The sequence below is a fragment of the Adiantum capillus-veneris genome, chromosome 7, assembly GCF_014529385.1.
Source record: "Adiantum capillus-veneris isolate H3 chromosome 7, ASM1452938v2, whole genome shotgun sequence".
NCBI classification, from domain to species: Eukaryota; Viridiplantae; Streptophyta; class Polypodiopsida; order Polypodiales; family Pteridaceae; genus Adiantum; species Adiantum capillus-veneris.
The window spans coordinates 24,196,845-24,215,233 of NC_140937.1; the positions used below are offsets into that span (position 1 = coordinate 24,196,845).

Consider the following 18,389-nt stretch of genomic DNA (forward strand, 5'->3'; position numbering starts at 1 on the left):
ACACGCATCCCAAGGCTCTCACGAGGCTCCCCCGGTGTTCCCTTGCAGTTTAGGTGCGAAACCCTAAACCTGCAGAAAAACACAGCAGGCTGTAATTCATTGTTTCGGATCGTTTTTAGCGGAGCGAACACGCCTACGCGTGTCCCAAGGGCTCCCGCACGCAATGGGACAGTTCCCTTGTGAATTGGACGAGTTTTCACGCGAGAAAACTCTCCGAACTCGCAATCTTTCGTGATGGAACTGTGCGTACCTGTGGGGGATTAGCAATTAGCTAATCCGGTTCCTGTTCAGAAGGCTCTTGCCTTGGCAAACGCGCATAAACCCCAGAACTGTACATGTTTATTTGAGTAGCCCATCTAGTGGGGCATTACCATATGTGCCAAAGGGGGGAGAGAGATGCACGAGAGCAAATCATCGCGCTACATGAGACAGAGGAGAAGGCAAGCTTTCCATTAAAGCTATAGACCTGCACCCACTACTCACACACACACACTGTAGGTCACTTATGAGTCAAATCAGCCTCCTCTCTCAAATTGGGCGCCCCCTCTTGCTGATGGAAGTGGAAATTTGCACCAGGAGCCGCCATGTGTCCAGTTTGCCCCTTTTGAGTTAATTCTCTAGTTCCCACTGACTTATAAAGTTGTGAGTGACTTTCCAAGTGGCCCAGAATTCATTTGGCGCACACAGGCTTCCATACTCATCAGAATTCAGTGCTAACTGGCCCGACCAGTCCCAGATTGACCGACCCAGACTCCCGTTGTGAGAAACCTATTCGGCCGCAGCCATTTCACACTGGCCATGCAATGTCCACTTGCACCTTTTCAAGGGTTCCAGGGAAAACAAGTAAAAATAAAATAAATAAAAATATCTAGTACTTATTTACGGAAGGCAACAGGAAAAATACACCTCCTGGTGACACCAGGCAGCCATACAATAGGTGACATGGCAGTTTTTACGCATGTGAAAGCTTAAGGGTGTCAATTATTGTTAGCAGTTGCTTTTGGGTTACCGCCACCTTGTTGTATTTGTTGCTTAAAGGTCAAGGACCTTCATAAGTGAGCCTAGAGGGTTGTCACAAAAGTGGTAACGTGGCACTAAGCCAACCAGCTAGAGACGGAACAAATAAAAAAGAGAGATCGCTAAATGATGATGCGGCCATCCGTACGTTGCCGATGTGGCGGCCCGTAAATGATGGCACCATTTACGGGGGATTTCTAGGGTGATGATTTGGCGGGTCATACATATTGTGAAAGCAGGTTTATGGTGCTAATTTTAGCAGTTGCTTTTGGTAGCTCACTTTTTGTATCAGTTGTTTTTGGGCCTAGCTATAATGGGATGGGCACCACGTGCCAATTGAAAGAACAGACTTCAGTAGACAATTAGCACTTCAAAGCACATAACTCAAAAGAAAAAGAGAGAGAGAGAGAGAGAGAGAGAGAGAGAGAGAGAGAGAGAGAGAGAGAGAGAGAGAGAGAGAGAGAGAGAGAGAGTATTAACGTCCGTTAGAGGGCAACTTGACCTATAGGATAGATTAGATACATCTTGACTACATCTTTAGGGCATCTATGGCATAAAGGCATATAACAACGAAATGAAATAACAATGTGTCTGAAAATAACCTCTTTAGGACGAGAGAGAGAGAGAGAGAGAGAGAGAGAGAGAGAGAGAGAGAGAGAGAGAGAGAGAGGGAAAAAATACTAAAAACTAATATGCTACAATAAAACTAATATGCTACGAAATAGAATAGACTTAGGCAAGGGTGTATATACATGTGTATGAGGGGTGAGTGAATTGAGCTAACCAGTCTTTTGCATATCATGGTTGTACTCTCTCATGCATATAGTCTCTATGTCTAAGCTTGTATTTGTATACCTGTTATCACCACATGCTTTGAACAAACGCTCGTACATTGTTGATGTAAATGACTTAATTTGAAAACTTTATAATGATAAAATTTGTCATGGCTTGTTGTAAGTACTCTGATGGTTTTTTTTTCTCTTCAAAGCGTGGTCTGCTTAGGGCGTGGAAAGAATTGCCATCCGCAAGTTATGGAAGGTTTTATCAGGGTAAGCCTAAATGTGAACATCTTAGTTAATGTTTTTCCTTTTAGTTTCGTTAGTCTACAATTTTATGCCATAACTCGCTGCTCTTGAATTTTGAATAAAGATAAGATGTGAAATTTTTATTACAAGAAGTAGAAACCGTGTGCACAACAAATTAGAGTATCAAGGATAGCATCACTTTTAATGATGTGGGTTTTTATTTACAACCCTTCTGGCATTCATTGAAAGAGTCTTTATGCGTGCAACATTTTGGCTCCATAAGTGGAATATCTTAATATTTCAGAGACTCCCTATCCGATTGGATAACGTGTAGCTAGAAGCTTATAGCCTTCTTTGGTTGAGGTAATATATCTCCTACTTGAACAACATTTTTAAGATCGAGGAGAGTCTTCAAATGACAAGTGAATTTGATCTCTATTAACACCCTTGTGAAGTTGTCAGTTAGTATTTAGCACCCTTTTGCCATAATAGAGGAAAAGGGGTTTGCCACATCTTGTTCCTTAAAAAGTTTAGTTATCCCCGTAACTTTAGTGATTTATAAAGTTGTTTGGTGCCATGGATCGATTGTATTTTGTCTCTCTTTTCTTTTTCAGTGCATGCACACGTGGACATGCACCCACTTTCTAAGGAAACAAAGTAGCGTGCATGTCCAATAATGTATTGCCAAGTATTGTTCGTGGAAGAGTTTTGGTGGTCCTATTGGTAACTTATATTTTGCAATGAATTTTTCTATTTTTAGAACACACGTGAACACAGGTAGACATGTACGCGCATGTAAGGAAATAAAGTAAATTGCATGATGTTAATAATGTGTTTTCAGTTGCAAATTAATATGCAATTATCAAGGCAACTGTTGATTTGTTGCTAGAATCGTTGTCCTGAAGTGTCACATGCACATGGCCTCGATGTGCCGTGTAGACATGGTGCTACGATTGAGAGACAAATCCTAGACTTGGAAACCCTTGGGAAACAGGTAAGAACGCATGTGTAAGCTTGTTTTAAGACTTGCATACGCGGACAAGAGTTGCCCGAAATCAACGAAAGGACTTCAAGGATGGTGGATCTATAGTAAAATTTTTCACATTTTCTAGTGTGAGATCGATAGAAAGCCTTGGAGTTCCTGCAGCAATTCGACAACATGTATGCCTTGGGGAGCTGCACAGAAGAATCATAGATTTCTCAAGGATAATGCTATGCTATGGTGGAGCTACATAGCTACCCAGCCGCAGCTTCAAGGACTTGGCAGCTTTCAAGAATATTTTTGCCCGGACCCACATGCCATCCCTATTTGAAGTACCGCTTTTGGCAGAATGGGGTAACTTGAAAATGGTTGCCACTGAAACAATGGAAGACTACAACCAAAGGTTCGTCGATGTTTACCTTTCTTCAAGCTGATTACCTTGGAGGACCAATGCGAGCGCTATACAATCGGACTGCTATCACCCCTACAGGAATGTCATGTGCAATGGAAGTGATTGATGGTGTATGCTCAGGATGAGTGCTCAGTGCGTACTCAGGGTTCCTTTTACTGAATGAGAGAGTTCCTTTTACTACATGAGAGATGTGCAAAAAAGAGAGTGATATCGTGAATGACGGTTCAGAGAGAGAGAGAGAGGACTAACACCAGATGGGGTCCCAAAACCCCCTCCAAGGCCCCCCCCCCCCCCTTTATCGCTAGAGAGGTATTTGCTTTAGATTGCACAAATGCTGATACAATGGTCCTAGATGTTGAGATGCTGATGGGATCTTGCAGTAGATGCTTGGATCTGCTAGGCTAAGGGCTGAAAATGCAAAGCGCTAGGGATTGTGATTGGGATCTGCAACTGCAACGAGGCTATGGGCTGATCTATTGTTGCCAATGTTGGTGACAGATTGAAAACTGAAAAACACTAGCTGATTAGATGTGGAAATCTGAAAACGCTGGCTGATCTGGTATGATGGACTGAGTTCTGAAAACGCTAGTTGATTTGGTGCAAAAACGCTAGAGAGGTGCTGAGGTGCTGCGGGTACTTGGTAATGGTATTGAGGGTACTGACTTATTGTTGAGAAGTGACCCCTAGGGTCACTTATATATGGGAAAAAAGCTGGGTGGCAATGCAACCTAAAACTCCCACAATTTCTAAAATGATGCAAAAATGTCACCTATTAATAAGTTGATGAACTACTAACGAGAGGTGATTCACATGCAGATAAATACCTAGGCTGAGTACTAATGCAAATGTATGGGAACACTCCCCGATACCTACACGTAGCAGACATTGGCTATGCTCATGTGCAATCAGAGGGTATGCAACTAATCTAAAGTGCTTGGACATGCATGTCTTGCGTACATGCTCACAAGGGTGCCAGAAAACTTTCTAGGCTGTCCTAAACCTTAGAAATAGGACCCCATGCACATAGGGTTAGATGTGCACGTGATAAGGAATATTGTCTATCTAAACAAGTATGTACTATGCAAGAACTCATGGACCAGACCACGGTTGGTTACAAACTTATGAAAGGAAAATTGGAATTTGTTACGGAAGAGCAACCGACCAACACTCAAAATCCTCGACTAGAAGAAACAAATTCTCGGGATTCTCGTGACAAATGGACACCATTGGCAAGACCTCGTTTGACTCAATGCCAACGAGACACCTTACTACAAGAAGGCTGATGCTTTAAATGTTTATGGACGGGACACACTCACAACACTAGTCTACTATAGTAAAGGTGATATGCCTCCAGAACAACCACTTGCAAAGAGAGCCAAAACTGTAGTCAACGCGAATGGCGGAGGTGTTCGTACAGTACTGCCACGTCAGCAGGTCGACACGATTTTCTTATTTTTAATGTCCTTGTGTCCTCGGGGCCCTATTGGACGGGATCCCAACTTTAAATCTGTCAGTTTTCCAATGGGGTTCATCCGGATGGTCATGCCATGTCATCACTTTGTGACACCATCCAAGGGTACCATGGCAAAGCAGTTTTTTCACACCATGTAGTTGGGCAATTGTGATGCTCTTTTGAGCATGCCTTGGCATGACAAGAACGATGCAACCATCCAAATTCCGAAGTGCACCATCACTTTGCAGCAGAACGACGAGCCAGTCGTCCTTCAAGTTCGACATAACTGAAACCAACCTCGAATGATTTAAAGTTTGATTTGTATCAAGATACTCTTTGAACCTTGTTTGACAATACTGTTGAAACATTATTTGAAATAGAAATGATATGTTTTGAACTTGTTTTGATGTCGACTTGGGAATGCTTAATTTTTGATTCTTCTTTCAATATGCTTGAATATCTTGAGCTTGGGATTTCTTGAGAGGCGTGTTCATGTTAATTGTTGAATCTCTGAACAACGTAGACTCGTGGTCTGGGGAGCGTTTAGTTGTCTCTGAACGACGCATGCCGGTGGTTTGCGGAGCGTTTAGTTGTGGGATGGAAGCCTTTGAACGACGCATGCCGGTGGTTTGGGGAGCGTTTTGTTGTATTTGGAGCCTCCAAGCGACGCTTGTTGGGGTTTGGGGAGCATTTGGTTGTAATAGTCCTCTAAGTTCATGGCCTGGACCTTTTTAGGTTATTTACGGGGGAAACGAGGAGGTAGTCATTGAATACCTTCATGCCTAAGACTGTAACTTTAGTGCATCCAAACACCCCCCCTTTAAAGGTCAGCGTGGTCTAGGTGTGACCCGCAAAATGACACTCGGATATATTTCTCACTTGAGTTGTTTTTGCAGATATAATTGTGGACGATCACTCTTCTTTCAAGAAGGGGACATGTCATAAACTGTTGCGTGTCAAGCCACTGAAGAATCAAAGGGTTAGGTTCTCCTGAACCTAACCCTAGCCAACTTGCAGATCTAGGCCGAGGGTCCTAAACACCCTAATAGGAGTAGTAGAAGAAGTCATCACCAAGTTATAGATTTGTGCCAAGTGTCCCATTATTAAAACAGGTTAGTATCAAAAATCCTAACCTCCGACCAACTTATAGAACTCTGGCCGAGGGGCCCAACTTAAAATAAAGTAGGATGCACACACATTGCTAGAAGGAGATGACATGGCATGCTGTATGGACCTCTGCGAATTGCGGAACTGACAAATGACGTCCCAACAGTGTACGGATAACCCTCTGGATGCTTGCTTTTGGACCAGATGCTTTTAGAATTTCCTGTTTTTCATGTAACCTCTTTTGTAGAGGCCAAGGGCCTTTAAATACGTGTTGTGGACTCTCTCTGGGAGTCTATCAGGCAAAGCCACAAAAGTTGTACCATGTTGAAGTAGTATAAAGAAATACCGAAAGGGGCACCATTGTTTGGGGCCATTGCAGTCTGGGAGTGGAACTCTGGCATTCCGTGTCTCATGTGGATTCTCTCTTTCTCTGTGTTCAGTTGTTTTGAAGTGCTAAATGTGTCACAAACTGCTGACACTGAAGGCCTAGAGTGTTGGGCACCCTAGCCCTAATCTTAGCCAACCTACACATCCCGGCTTAGGGCCTAAACCCTAGTAGAAGCAGAAGAAGACGAAGTTCTCACCAACTTACTGATCCTCGTTGATTGGCTCACGGGTTAGGATTAAAATGCTAACCCCCGTCAACCTATGGGACCCTCGTCCAATGGGGCCTAAAATACAAGGCACACACACCCACTGAGTGAAGACCCAATGTGGAGATGATCATGTGGCTGCTGTACGAAACTCCGCGAATTATGCTCATATGTTGACGTGGCCTGTAGTACGGATTTCCGCGATCGACGGTGACATGGAAGGCTATATGGACGCCCCTACGAATTGCGTTGAGAGGTGCTTACGTGGCTTTTGTACGGACAACCCATGGGGCGCTAGCTTTTGGAGATAAGATGCTTTTAGACTATTAAGCTTTTCATGTAACTGCTTTTAGTGGCCAAGGGCCTTTATAAACGAAGAAGGGGCTCACTCTCTGGCATGCTTCCGCATGAAGATGCAGAGAAGTGTTGCCGATGTTGTACCGAGTTAAAGCAATATAAAGAAATACCGAAGGGGCACCACAGTTTGGGCCAGTACTCTCTTGGGATGGAACTCCGCCACTCGTGTCTCCTATGCAGTGTATCTCTTTTAGTTCATTTTTTTGAAGCATCTAAAGTCTGCTCAGTCTGTTTTTTTCCGTCCTCTCATTACAGTGGTATCAGAGCTCCAGCCGTGTGCTTTTTTGAAAGCATACCGGTCCTATCAAGAACAGATAGAGCACAATGGCGTTTCTGGGTTCCACAAAGTACCTGCAGTTTCTTCTCGATGAGTTTCGCGACATACTCTCATGGCATCCTCAAGAGAATCCCCCGACAGAGTGACACCTTGCCCAGTTTCCGACTTTGGCCAACTTGGCTAAAAATACCTCAATTGGTGCGTCAGTTGACTTGGTAGCAAAGCAATAAAATGTTCCCCTTGCCATTCCAGAGCTAATGACGCGAACACATTTTCAGGTCCAAACTAGCAGTTCCCTAAATTTTAGGAGATGCTTCCACGGCACTCACACTGGTCATCTGCCATCAATCACCACTGTAACCACATCGAAAAATGCAATGTAGGCCAGCTATCAGGTGATTTACATTCGTAGCCCCATCGTGGCTAACCTTAGTCCATTTGTCCAACTTTAGTGCTCACTGGCCGTTTGGCCTAGACTCTCACTGTCCGCCTCACACCATGCAACTTGGGCATTGGCATTTCGAGAGGGGTGCTTTAAAACAAGTCAAATAAAATTTACCCCAAAAAGAAATCAACAAGTAAAGTTGCCACAAACTCGTGACATACCCCCCTGTTGAAATTGCGAACGTCCTAGTTTGCATAAATATCAATCCATTAGTGTGTACAACACTTCATGGACACCGTGTCATGGCTGTCAACCTTTTCGGGTGTACACACTTGGTCGACATGGTACGAGACATACATGCTCGTAGTTAACACTCGTGTAATTAACACTTGTTAACTCATGTATGGTCTACCTGTGAGACTGTTTCATTGACATAGTGGATAGCTTTCACATTGTGCCATTGGCTTGAATAGAGTCCCTAACTTTTAGTACACTTCGAATGCTTTCAAGCATAATAAATCAGTAGTTTAAAAATGCGTCAACATGTACTCATTAGAAGCAATTGCTGTACTCTTGACAACTGACAAGACATACTTACTTCTATAGCACCGAACAGATTTTTTGACAAAATGTTTATTCCCCAAGGGCAATTGCCAAGCAGGGTACACTTCTATTGCACTAAATCCATAGATACATGAGAAGTGCTAGCTCCTGGATCACCCCCCTCTAGCGTAGGTCTCTTTCCTTTTGACCTTTGCTCTTCTTGAGTTGGAGAATACGTAGGTGGTAAACCAAAGGCTTCAAGGTATAGCTGCAATACATTTGGTGACTCTAACAGTTCGCTCTCTTCCATCCACTTTGCATCCATAGGTGGATAGTTCTTGAACTTAACCAAATATCGCTTTGTAACCTTGCCTTTGACTTTTCTTTCCTTGTGTGCCATGATCTGTTCTTGGACCAAAATTTCATCAAGCTCTTCAAGTTCTGGCTGCTCTTCAAGTGGCATATCCTCTGGCACATCACCAATAAATGGTATGAGAAGACTCACGTGAAAAGCATTGTGAATCTTCCAGTTCTCAGGCAATTTCAGCCTATAACTGACGTCACTGATCTTCTCTGTTACTTGAAAAGGCCCATAGTAACGCATACTAAGCTTTGTAAAGAGACTTTCTTTACCTTTTCGCTTATTTAAGCGTGCCTTTTCAAACCGCAACAGTACAATCACCAAGTGAAAACAACAATTCACGACGGTGGAGATTGGCAGCTTTCTTTTGCTTTGCCTGTGTCCTTTGAAGGGCATGGTTTATCTTCTGGTACATTTCATCCATATTCTATACATATTTATGCTTGAAAGATCTTTTCCTTGGTATGCAAAATGGGAGGAACTTTCACATGACCTTCGACAATTTCAAAAGGTGCTTTGCCTGTTGAAGAATGCACTGTATTATTGTACGCATACTCAACCAACGGCAAATACTATTCCCATTTCGCCTTGTGCTCTGACACATAGCACTTAAGCAGACCCAAGACAATAGAATTTGCCTCTTCTGACTGTCCATCTGTCTGTGGACAAGACGACGATGAGAACTTAAGCGTAGTGCCCATATTCTAAAATATGCCTCTCCAGAATAGACTTGTCATCCGTGGATCACGGTCACTGACAATCGATTGTGGCATACCATGGTACTTAAAGATATTGTACATAAAGAGACGTGCCATCTGATTTCGTTTTATCTTCTTCCTAAGAGGAATGAAATGAGCTTGCTTGCTGAATCTGCAAATAATGGTCCAGATTCCATCATTTCCTGTCTGTGTTCTGGGAAGATCAAATATAAAATCCATAGCTATGCTTCCCATGGTTTATCTGGAATCGGCAATGGCTGTAACAACCCTGGTGCCTTTTACCTGTCAAACTTGACCTTTTGGCAAATCACGCATGCTCGCACAAAGGCATCCACGTCTCCTCAAGGTAGGCCAATAAAAGAATGTCTCAACCGCTTTCACTGTAGCATCTATACCACGATGCCCTGCATACGGTGGGACATGACTCTCTACCATGACCTTATGTCGCAATGGCCTAGTGACACAGAGTCTGCCATGCATCATCATAAAACCATCTCTGAGGAAGTAGTGCTCATGACGTTGTTCTTCCTGAAACTGTTCGAAGATCGTTGCAAAATCTTCATCACTCGCATACTGTTCCTTCATGTCATCAAGCTCATGATGATAAGGAATTGACACAGCTGAAATTTATGGCTTTCTTGGTAACGCATCAGCCACTACATTCTTCTTGCCTTCCACATGCACAATCTGGAAGTGAAACATGGAAAGAATGTTTGCCCATCGCATATGCTTTTCCGATAGCTTTGACTGTGTCAGAAAGTATCGCAAGGTCTGATGATCCGTTTGGACAACAAAATCAGCACCTAGCAGATAGTGTTTCCAACTTAAAAGCGCATGAATCACAGCCAGTAACTCTTTTTTATAGAATTGCATGGTCATCTCTGGCCCTTGCAAGATTCTGCTCTCATAGGCTACTACCTTGCCATCTTGCATTAGCACTGCACCAATGCTATTGCCACAAGCATCACACTGGACCTCAAATGACTTCTTGAGATTTGGCAAAACAATGACTAGATCTGAAGTCATCTTTTCCTTTAAGAGATTCACAGCTGAAATCTCTTTCTGGGTCCATCTGAAAGTGACCTATTTCTTTTGCAAAACATGTAAAGGCGAAGCAATCTCTGCAAAGTTGCGAATGAATCTTCTGTAGTAAGAACACAGCCCTAAAAAGCTACGGACATCGTGCACAGTCCCTAAAGCTGGCCATGTCCTGATTGCTTCTACCTTCGCAGGATCCATTTGGACACCATCCTTTGACACAATGTGTCCGAGAAAGTGGATCTCTTCCAAGAAGAACTCGCTTTTCTTGCCATTGATGAGCAATCTGTTCCTGCGCAACTCTTCGAACACAATGGTGAGGTGATGCCTATGCTCCTCTTCATTCTTCGAGTAGACTATCATGTCATCAAAGAATGTGCCACCAAAGTTCTGATATGGACGGAAGATCCTATCCATCATCCCATTGAACGTAGCAGGAGCATTTGTAAGACCAAATGGCATCACTAAGAACTCATAGAGACCAAATGTCGTTCTAAACCAGTCTTGTGCACATCCTTAGGCCTAATTCGAATCTGATGGTACCCACTTTTAAGGTCGATCCTGTTGAAAATCGCCGCACCCTCTAGGCGGTCAAGAATATCATCAATCCTTGGAATAGGAAACCTATTCTTGATGGTATTCTTATTCAACGCACGTTAGTCAATACACATGCGCCACGAGCCATCCTTTTTTTGTACTAAGAGCACTGGAGAGCAATAGGGTGACAAGCTAGGCTGAAGCAGCCCTTTCTCTAAGAGCTCCTCCACTTGGCTCATAATCTCTTTCCGCTGCGCCTCACTAACCCTATACGGTGGCCTATTTGGTGGGCTACAACCTGGCACCAAATCAATCGCATGATCCTTGGTCCTCTCCGACGGTAGTTGAGACGGCAATGAATCAGAAAAACAGCCATTAAACTTTTGCAAAAATGCTAACCTGTCTTTATCTAACACAAATAGATTTGACTGGCAACTATCTGAACATCACCTGCAAAAACCAAGTACGCAGAAAGATGATTCTTTATTACAGAAGTGATAGCAGAAGCAGATACAATAGTGACTGACTCTCCTTTAAGCTTTACATCCAAGATGTGAGTTTTGCCCCTATGCTGTACAGTGATCTTTTTGTTGTAGGCATCCAAGACTCCATGCACTTGGAACATCCACGGGATCTCCAACAAGACATCACATCCTTCCAGCGGCATGATATAGAACTCTTTTGTGTCCACATACGACTGAATATGCAGACGCAGCTTTCCAATGATGGGAGTAACGCACTGTGAGTGGCCAGGACATGCCAATCTTGCCTCTGTGGTATACCCCATCTCTTCATCTCTGATGCCCAGCTTCATAGCTAATTTTGGCGTGATAAAGTTCGCTTTGGTACCTGGATCAAAGAAGATGAGTGCCATCTGGTCTCTAACTTTACCCCACGCTCTGCATAACTCACTGGCGTCTGTACTAGGCCTGTCGCCCAACATGTCTGACACTAAAGCTGCCAAGGGCATAGGCTTCTTTCCTTTCCTGTCCTTTTTATCATCTGAGTCAGCTGGCCTTTTCTTTTGTGGACAGTTGATTGCAAAATGACGAGTTTGCTCGCATATAAAGCACTTGTTTTCAGCCATCAAGACCTTCTTTTCCTCGGGCGTTTTACGCATAAAAAGCTTCCTTTTCTACTTCTTTGCCTGCGCTCTAGAAGTCTCGGTTGAACCTTTGCCTTTATTGAACCTAGCTTGCCCTTGGGACGCTTCAGGAGCTGCTTTCGTATAGGGCTGCTTTGCTGAATTTTTCTTTTGCTGCCCTCCTTTCTCGTTGCTCGGAAACCCACTGTCTTCTCCTTTCAACAAGGCAAGTCCAGTGTTAGCAACTTCCATAAGCTGAGTGAGGGTAGCCACTTTGTTCTTGGTATAGTAATTGCGAAGCCCTGTAGGCAGCCCACAATAGTACTTCTCTATCTGCTCTGTCAATGACACAAATGTGTAGGAGGTTACGGAGAGCAACGCTTTACAAAACCTCCTATTGTACTCCAGCAAGCTCTTGCGTGTAGCCGAAATAAGCTGGTGCCAATCTGTCATGACATCGGCTTCAAATTCATTTGACAGCCAAGCACATGCAAACACTTGCTTGAAGTAAACCCAAGTGGCGGGTGCCTGCCCTTGCATTAACAATGTCGTCCACCATGTAAGCGCATTGTCCTTTAGGAAAGTGGCAGCTTTTCTTACTTGAGAGGCCTCCGTAAAATTCCCTCCTGCATAAGCTGTATCAAACTGCTGGAGGAAAGTAAGAGCCTTTGCTTTATCCTCGAAGCCACTAAAGGTGCTGAACTTCACAGCTGCACCTCCTTCTTTGTATGGTTTTGGCTTCTCTATTGGCCCCAAATTGTCATAGGGAAGCGTCTGCAGCATGGGCACTGTAGTAGGGACCATCTGTGCCCCTTGGTCATTGAGATTCTGCATCAAAGGTGCCATATGTGGCTGTTGTCCAGAAAAACCAGCCATGCCAAAATTGACCTGTAGCACCGCAAACTGGCCCTGACCCAAGGCTCGCTTCTTGAGGAAAAAGTGATCTTGTCTTGGCGAAGGAACCATGAAACCGGCCCGTAGGGCGGTAAATGTTAGCTTTCACCCGATTCTTTAACACTTGACTATATGACACAAAGCAATGACTTAAAAGGAACCTGTAACCGGGAATGGGATTACACTTCAAAACAAAAAAACACGGCTAGGAAGCTAGAATGCTTCCAAGCAAACAGTGACACCTGTAGGCCCCAAAGGTTGGCGCCCCTTTCGGTATTTCTTTATTCTTTAACAGAGGGAATAAAACCTGTGATTTCCTACAAGCTTGCCCGCATAATCCGGGCTGAATTCCATCTATTCTGGCCTGATTTCGGCAGCATAACTGTACTAGGACGCTTCACAGTCAGTATCCCCACGCAATAGATGACTTTCTGGACGCATACGGTCACTTTGCAAAACCTGGCGAGAATCTGCAGCACACTGAATTCTCTGTTTTCTGCCCTGAAAATGCGCTAGATCACCTCTACAGCGGCCCCTTCGCGTCCCCGAACCTCCTGGGGGTATTAGGGACCGTTTCGGGCCGAAACCCTAAACCTGCAAAAATACACAGCAGGCTGTAATTCCCTGTTTCGGGCTCCGTTTCGCGTGCCGGTTGCATCTGTAGTAAGTCCTCGAGCTTCCGCACTTGTAGGGCTACTTGCCCTTTGAATTGGACGAGATTTCGCACGTGAAACCTCTCCGAATTCACCTGTTCCTGCGGGGGATTAGCCACTAGCTAATCGAGTACCTGTGCAAGAGGCTCTTGCCTTGGCAATCGCGCATGAACCCACACAACTATACATTGGTCAATGAGAAGCCCACTTGAGGGGCATAACATAACTTCTCGTAGGGGAGAGAGAGAGAGCAGTGCGTAGTGTGCAGGGCATCACTCCTGGCACCGCATTGTACATAAGAGGGAAAGGAAGCACTCCATAGCTCTTGCACCTGTTGCAATCCGCCTGCAGTTGAAAATGACGCCCCCTTTCTCTTGTAGACTTGCCCAAAGTTGTAGAAGTGCTCACAGAGTGACACCTCGCCCAGTTTCCGACTTTGGCCAACTTGGCTAAAAATACCTCAATTGGTGCGTCGGTTGACTTGGTAGCAAAGCAATAAAATGATCCCCTTGTCATTCCAGAGCTAATGACGTGAACACATTTTTAGGTCCAAAATAGCAGTTCCCTAAATTTTAGGAGATGCTTCCACGGCACTCACACTGGTCATCTGCCATCAATCACCACTGTAACCACATTGAAAAATGCAATGAGGCCAGCTATCAGGTGATTTACATTCGTAGCCCCACCGTGGCTAACCTTAGTCCATTTGTCCAACTTTAGTGCTCACTGGTCGTCTGGCCTAGACTCTCACTGTCGGCCTCACACCATGCAACTCGGGCATTGGCATTTCGAGAGGGGTGCTTTAAAACAAGTCAAATAAAATTTACCCTAAAAAGAAATCAACAAGTAAAGTTGCCACAGACTCGTGACAAATGGACTCACATATGTTCTTTATCTTGAATGCATAGTCATTGATAGACACATTTTTCTTCTGCATTGTATTCAACTCAGCTTGTAACTACAGCTTCCTTGCTTTTGTGTTGGTCACATTGAATGACAGCAAGGAGTCCCAAGCTTCCTTAAGGGTTTGAGCATCTAAGATGTGCCCTATTATAATGTCATGCACGCTCATAGAAAGCCAATACATGACCTTCCAAGCTCCTTGGTTCTAGTCCAAAGTCTTTTATTTGCGCAGCAGCTACACCATGCTTCGGTAACATTGATGCTTTCTCGTTGTGATGTACCCTATAGTTGTCGGCATGCACGACACTAAAGCTAGGGGTCATGGCCGTGGGAACCGCCTCTAAGCATTGAAAGGGGCCAAATGTCTTCATCTGTATGTGCACTTGTGTGGCTTCATGCGCGATTGCCGAGGTAAGAGCCTTTTGCACAGGTAATGGATTATCTAATTGCTAATCCCTCGGAGGTACAGATGAATTCGGAGAGATTTTACGCATGAAGCTCGTCCGATTCAAAGGGCAAGTAGCCCTACAAGTGTGGGAGCTTGAGGGCTTGCTACGTATGCGATCGGCATGCCCGAAACAGTAAATTACAGCCTGCTGTGTATATTTCCAGGTTTAGGGTTTTGACCCTAATTCATCCCTATACCCCCAAGGGCTTCGGGGAAGCGAGGGGATCGCTATACAAGTGTTCAGGTGCATTTTAGGGCAGAAAACAGAGAATTCAGCACGTTGCAGATTCTCGCCAGGTTTGGGAAAGTGCTCTTATGTGCTGGGAAAGTCCCGTTTTGCATGGGGATTTTGTCTGTGAAGCCTCCTATTGTGTTTATGCTACCGAAATCGGGCTAGAGTAGGCCAATTTCAACCCGGTAAAATCGGGACAGGTCGTTGGAACTTGCAAGTTTTCTCCCAAGTTTTTATAAGAATAAAGAAATACCAAAAGGGGCGCCGGTCTTTGGGGCATACACTGTCTACTTGGTAGCACTCTAGTTGTCAAGCCGTGGTTTGTTTGAAGTGTTAATTCCAGTCAGAGGTTTATTTGCTAAGTTTCTTTGTGTCGTGATGCGTAGAGTTGGCTTGAGCAGGAGACTAGAGGACCGCTTTGCTGTGAGTTTACTATGATCTTGGGAGCATCTACGGCGAGGCCTGAAGCAACGTCTGCCTGCTTGCACGGAGGAGCGCATGAGACAGCCCCTTGTTTGGAATCCCATGGTTAGCACTCAGAGAGACCACTTGGTAGGTAGTCGGCCTCATGTTTCCTAGGGTCCCATGGCAGCGGGTCCAACACGCTCTTTAGGTGACTGGTTACAATTTTTAGGCTTGTCAGAGGAGCTACAGGGCTTTCAACTTCAAGGCATGAGAGGGGTGCAGAGGATGTGCCAGGACATCTCAGAGGCAGTACCAACTGAGTGGCTCGAGAGGGGCTCACACCTCTCGAGCCAGCAGCGCCCAGATGGATGGGAGCCTTCACGCGACTGGAGGTTCTCATCTCAGTTCGGGCTTCCTCAGAGACGGTACCCTCCCTGTTTTTCGAGATACAGGGTGAGGGGTGCTTACACTGAGTTACAGTAGAGGCCCCGCAGGTGGCAGAGTGCTGTTTTCAGAGGATCTGAGTGGTGGGCGTCTGTGGGAGGACTTGTGTCATCGGTCCTGACCCAGCAGCTCTGGAGACTGGACACTGGAGACTGTGGGCTTGGGAGAGCTGTCCACTCGCACGAGTACAGTGGGATCCTGGAGAGTGGCTTTGGAGGGACCCCTTCTCCTCTGCAGACCACCCAAGTGTCCCTTTCTTTCAGTACACTGTTTGACTGGGACGTCACATACTGGCAACACAGAGAGAGGCTCGACCTGCTGCAACACCTCATTGGCAGGAGGAGGGTCTCACAGCTGAGTTCTTGGCAGCTTTTTGGGAGAGGTTGTGGGACTCCAGACAGTCGAGGAGAGTCACTTTGTTCCAGTGGCTGGTCGCACACAGAGCTACAGTAGTTGGAAGCTGGCTTGTACATAGTGGTCTCTCGGCCGCATGTGCAGCTTGTGACCATCTTGTGGAGAGTCAGCGTCACTGTCTTTGCGACTGTCTTTGGCACAACAAGTGTGGCTTCGTGTTCTTCGGCTGATGCCTGCTCTTTCCACGGCTCGGCAGTACACTTGGGGGGCAGCTGCTCGGTCCACTCTCACAGGCCCGGTGCTTCAGTTTGAGCTATCTTCCACCAGCAGGATGATAGTGATGCAGGGGGGTCGACCTACACTCGAGCCTGCTACATAGCTTACTCTAGAGGAGTCGTGCAGTGAGAGAGAGGAGTGTTGGGAGCTCATCAGTGGCCTGACACTCTGGTTCATTTGGCGGGCCCGTTGCTTGCGCATCTTTGAGGCTCGCCCTATACCACCAACAGAGACTGTTCGCGATCTTTGGCAAGAGCTGATCCATACTCTCAGAGGACAGCTCGAGAGACTCCAGGGCAGCTCCTACCCTATGCGGGAGCGCAGAGAGGCTTTCCTTCGACTCTGGCGTCCTGGGCCTTTTTTCACCATGGTCCAGGGTGTACTCAGATGGCACTACCGTCCACCTGTGTGGCTTTTCCCTCCTCCCATTTCTTGAGTTAGCCTCATTGTACATATGTTGTTTTTTCATTGGGAGAGTCTCCCCATCATGTTTGTTGTAGCCCTCTCTTGAAGAGGTGGATGTAGCCCTATGGGCAGTTTCATTAACTTATAAAAGGATTTCTCTCTCGGAAAAAAAAAGTAAAGTTTTTGAAGAGAAGATTCGGGTGAGAGCTAAAGTCTACCGTCCTACGGACAGGTTACACTTTACTAAACCTAGCAATTCTCTATAGGCTTCTTCTTGGTGAAGAAAGAAGATGGTTCTATGCGACTTTGTGTCGATTATAGAGCACTGAACAATCTCACAATCAAGAATAGGTTCCCTATGCCTAGAATGGAGGATCTTTTTGGTTAGTCAAAGGGAGCCGAGTATTTTACAAAGATCGACTTACGATTTGGTTATCATCAAGTCTAAATAAGGGTTGAAGATGTTGCAAAGACAGCTCGTAGGACTGAATGTGGGCATTATTAGTTTTTGGTAGTGTCTTTTGGGCTTACCATTGCACCAACTGCTTTTATGAAGCTGATGAATAATGTTCTACGGCTTTTATGGGCCGATTTGTTGTAGTCTTTCTTGATGATATCCTCATCGCTAGTCATACTCGAGAGGAGCATTTAGAACATCTTAGAAAAGTGTTGCAGCTACTTAGAGAAAAATCTCTTTATGCAAAGGAATCCAAATGTGAATTCTTTGTAGACTAAGTAAAATATCTTGGTCATATCGTTTCTAAATATGGAATAAGGATGGATCTAGAAAAGATCCATGTCACAAACTAATGAGGTGGCGGTATTGTTCGAACACAAAAAATTATGACGTGGCAGTGTGCTGTACAGACATGCTGACGTGGACAGTTGTACGGATTTTCTAGAATTTGCATTGACATGTTGACGTGGCAGACAATACAAATTTTCACGTTTTGCGATGACAATCGTTGATGTGGCAGGCTATACGGATTTGCGCTAATTGCACTGACTGCTTTTTGGGCAGTTTTTGGACAAGATGCTTTTGAGTTAATTGCTTTTGGGGCTTTGCTTTTGCATTGCTTGTAAACCTTATAAGAGTCCTTGGGGCCTCACTCTGCAGGGGATATGGACATAGAGTTTGAGAACAGAGGTCCCTTGAGATTTGTACTTTGCAATGATTAATGAAAAATAAATACTGCAAGGGGCGCCAGACTTTGGGGCCAATACCTCTGGACACAGAACTACGTTGGGCTGTGTCGACTCTCTCTCTCTCTTCTTCTCTCTCTCTTTATTAAAGTTCAATGATTATGAAGTTTCTGTTTGTGTCTTGCTATTGATTTCTCGCTTGGAGTGTCCACTCTCTCTCTCTTCTTCTCTCTCTCTTTATTGAAGTTCAATGATTATGAAGTTTTGTTCGTGTGTTGTTATTAATCTCTCGCTTGGAGTTCAATGATTATGAAGTTTCTGTTCGTGTGTTGCTATTGATTT

At 44.9% G+C, this 18,389-nt stretch overlaps 1 protein-coding gene across 1 annotated transcript in view; it reads left to right on the top strand.

Annotated features, from left to right (window-relative positions):
• LOC147453568 (ATP-dependent zinc metalloprotease FTSH 5, mitochondrial-like) overlaps positions 1 to 18,389 on the top strand; it is a 110,013-nt gene that overhangs the window by 30,873 nt on the left and 60,751 nt on the right. The window contains exon 3 of the mRNA XM_086515728.1: positions 2,006 to 2,066. Coding sequence (XP_086371854.1) covers positions 2,006 to 2,066 — 61 coding nt within the window. The remainder of the gene's footprint in view (positions 1 to 2,005; positions 2,067 to 18,389) is intronic.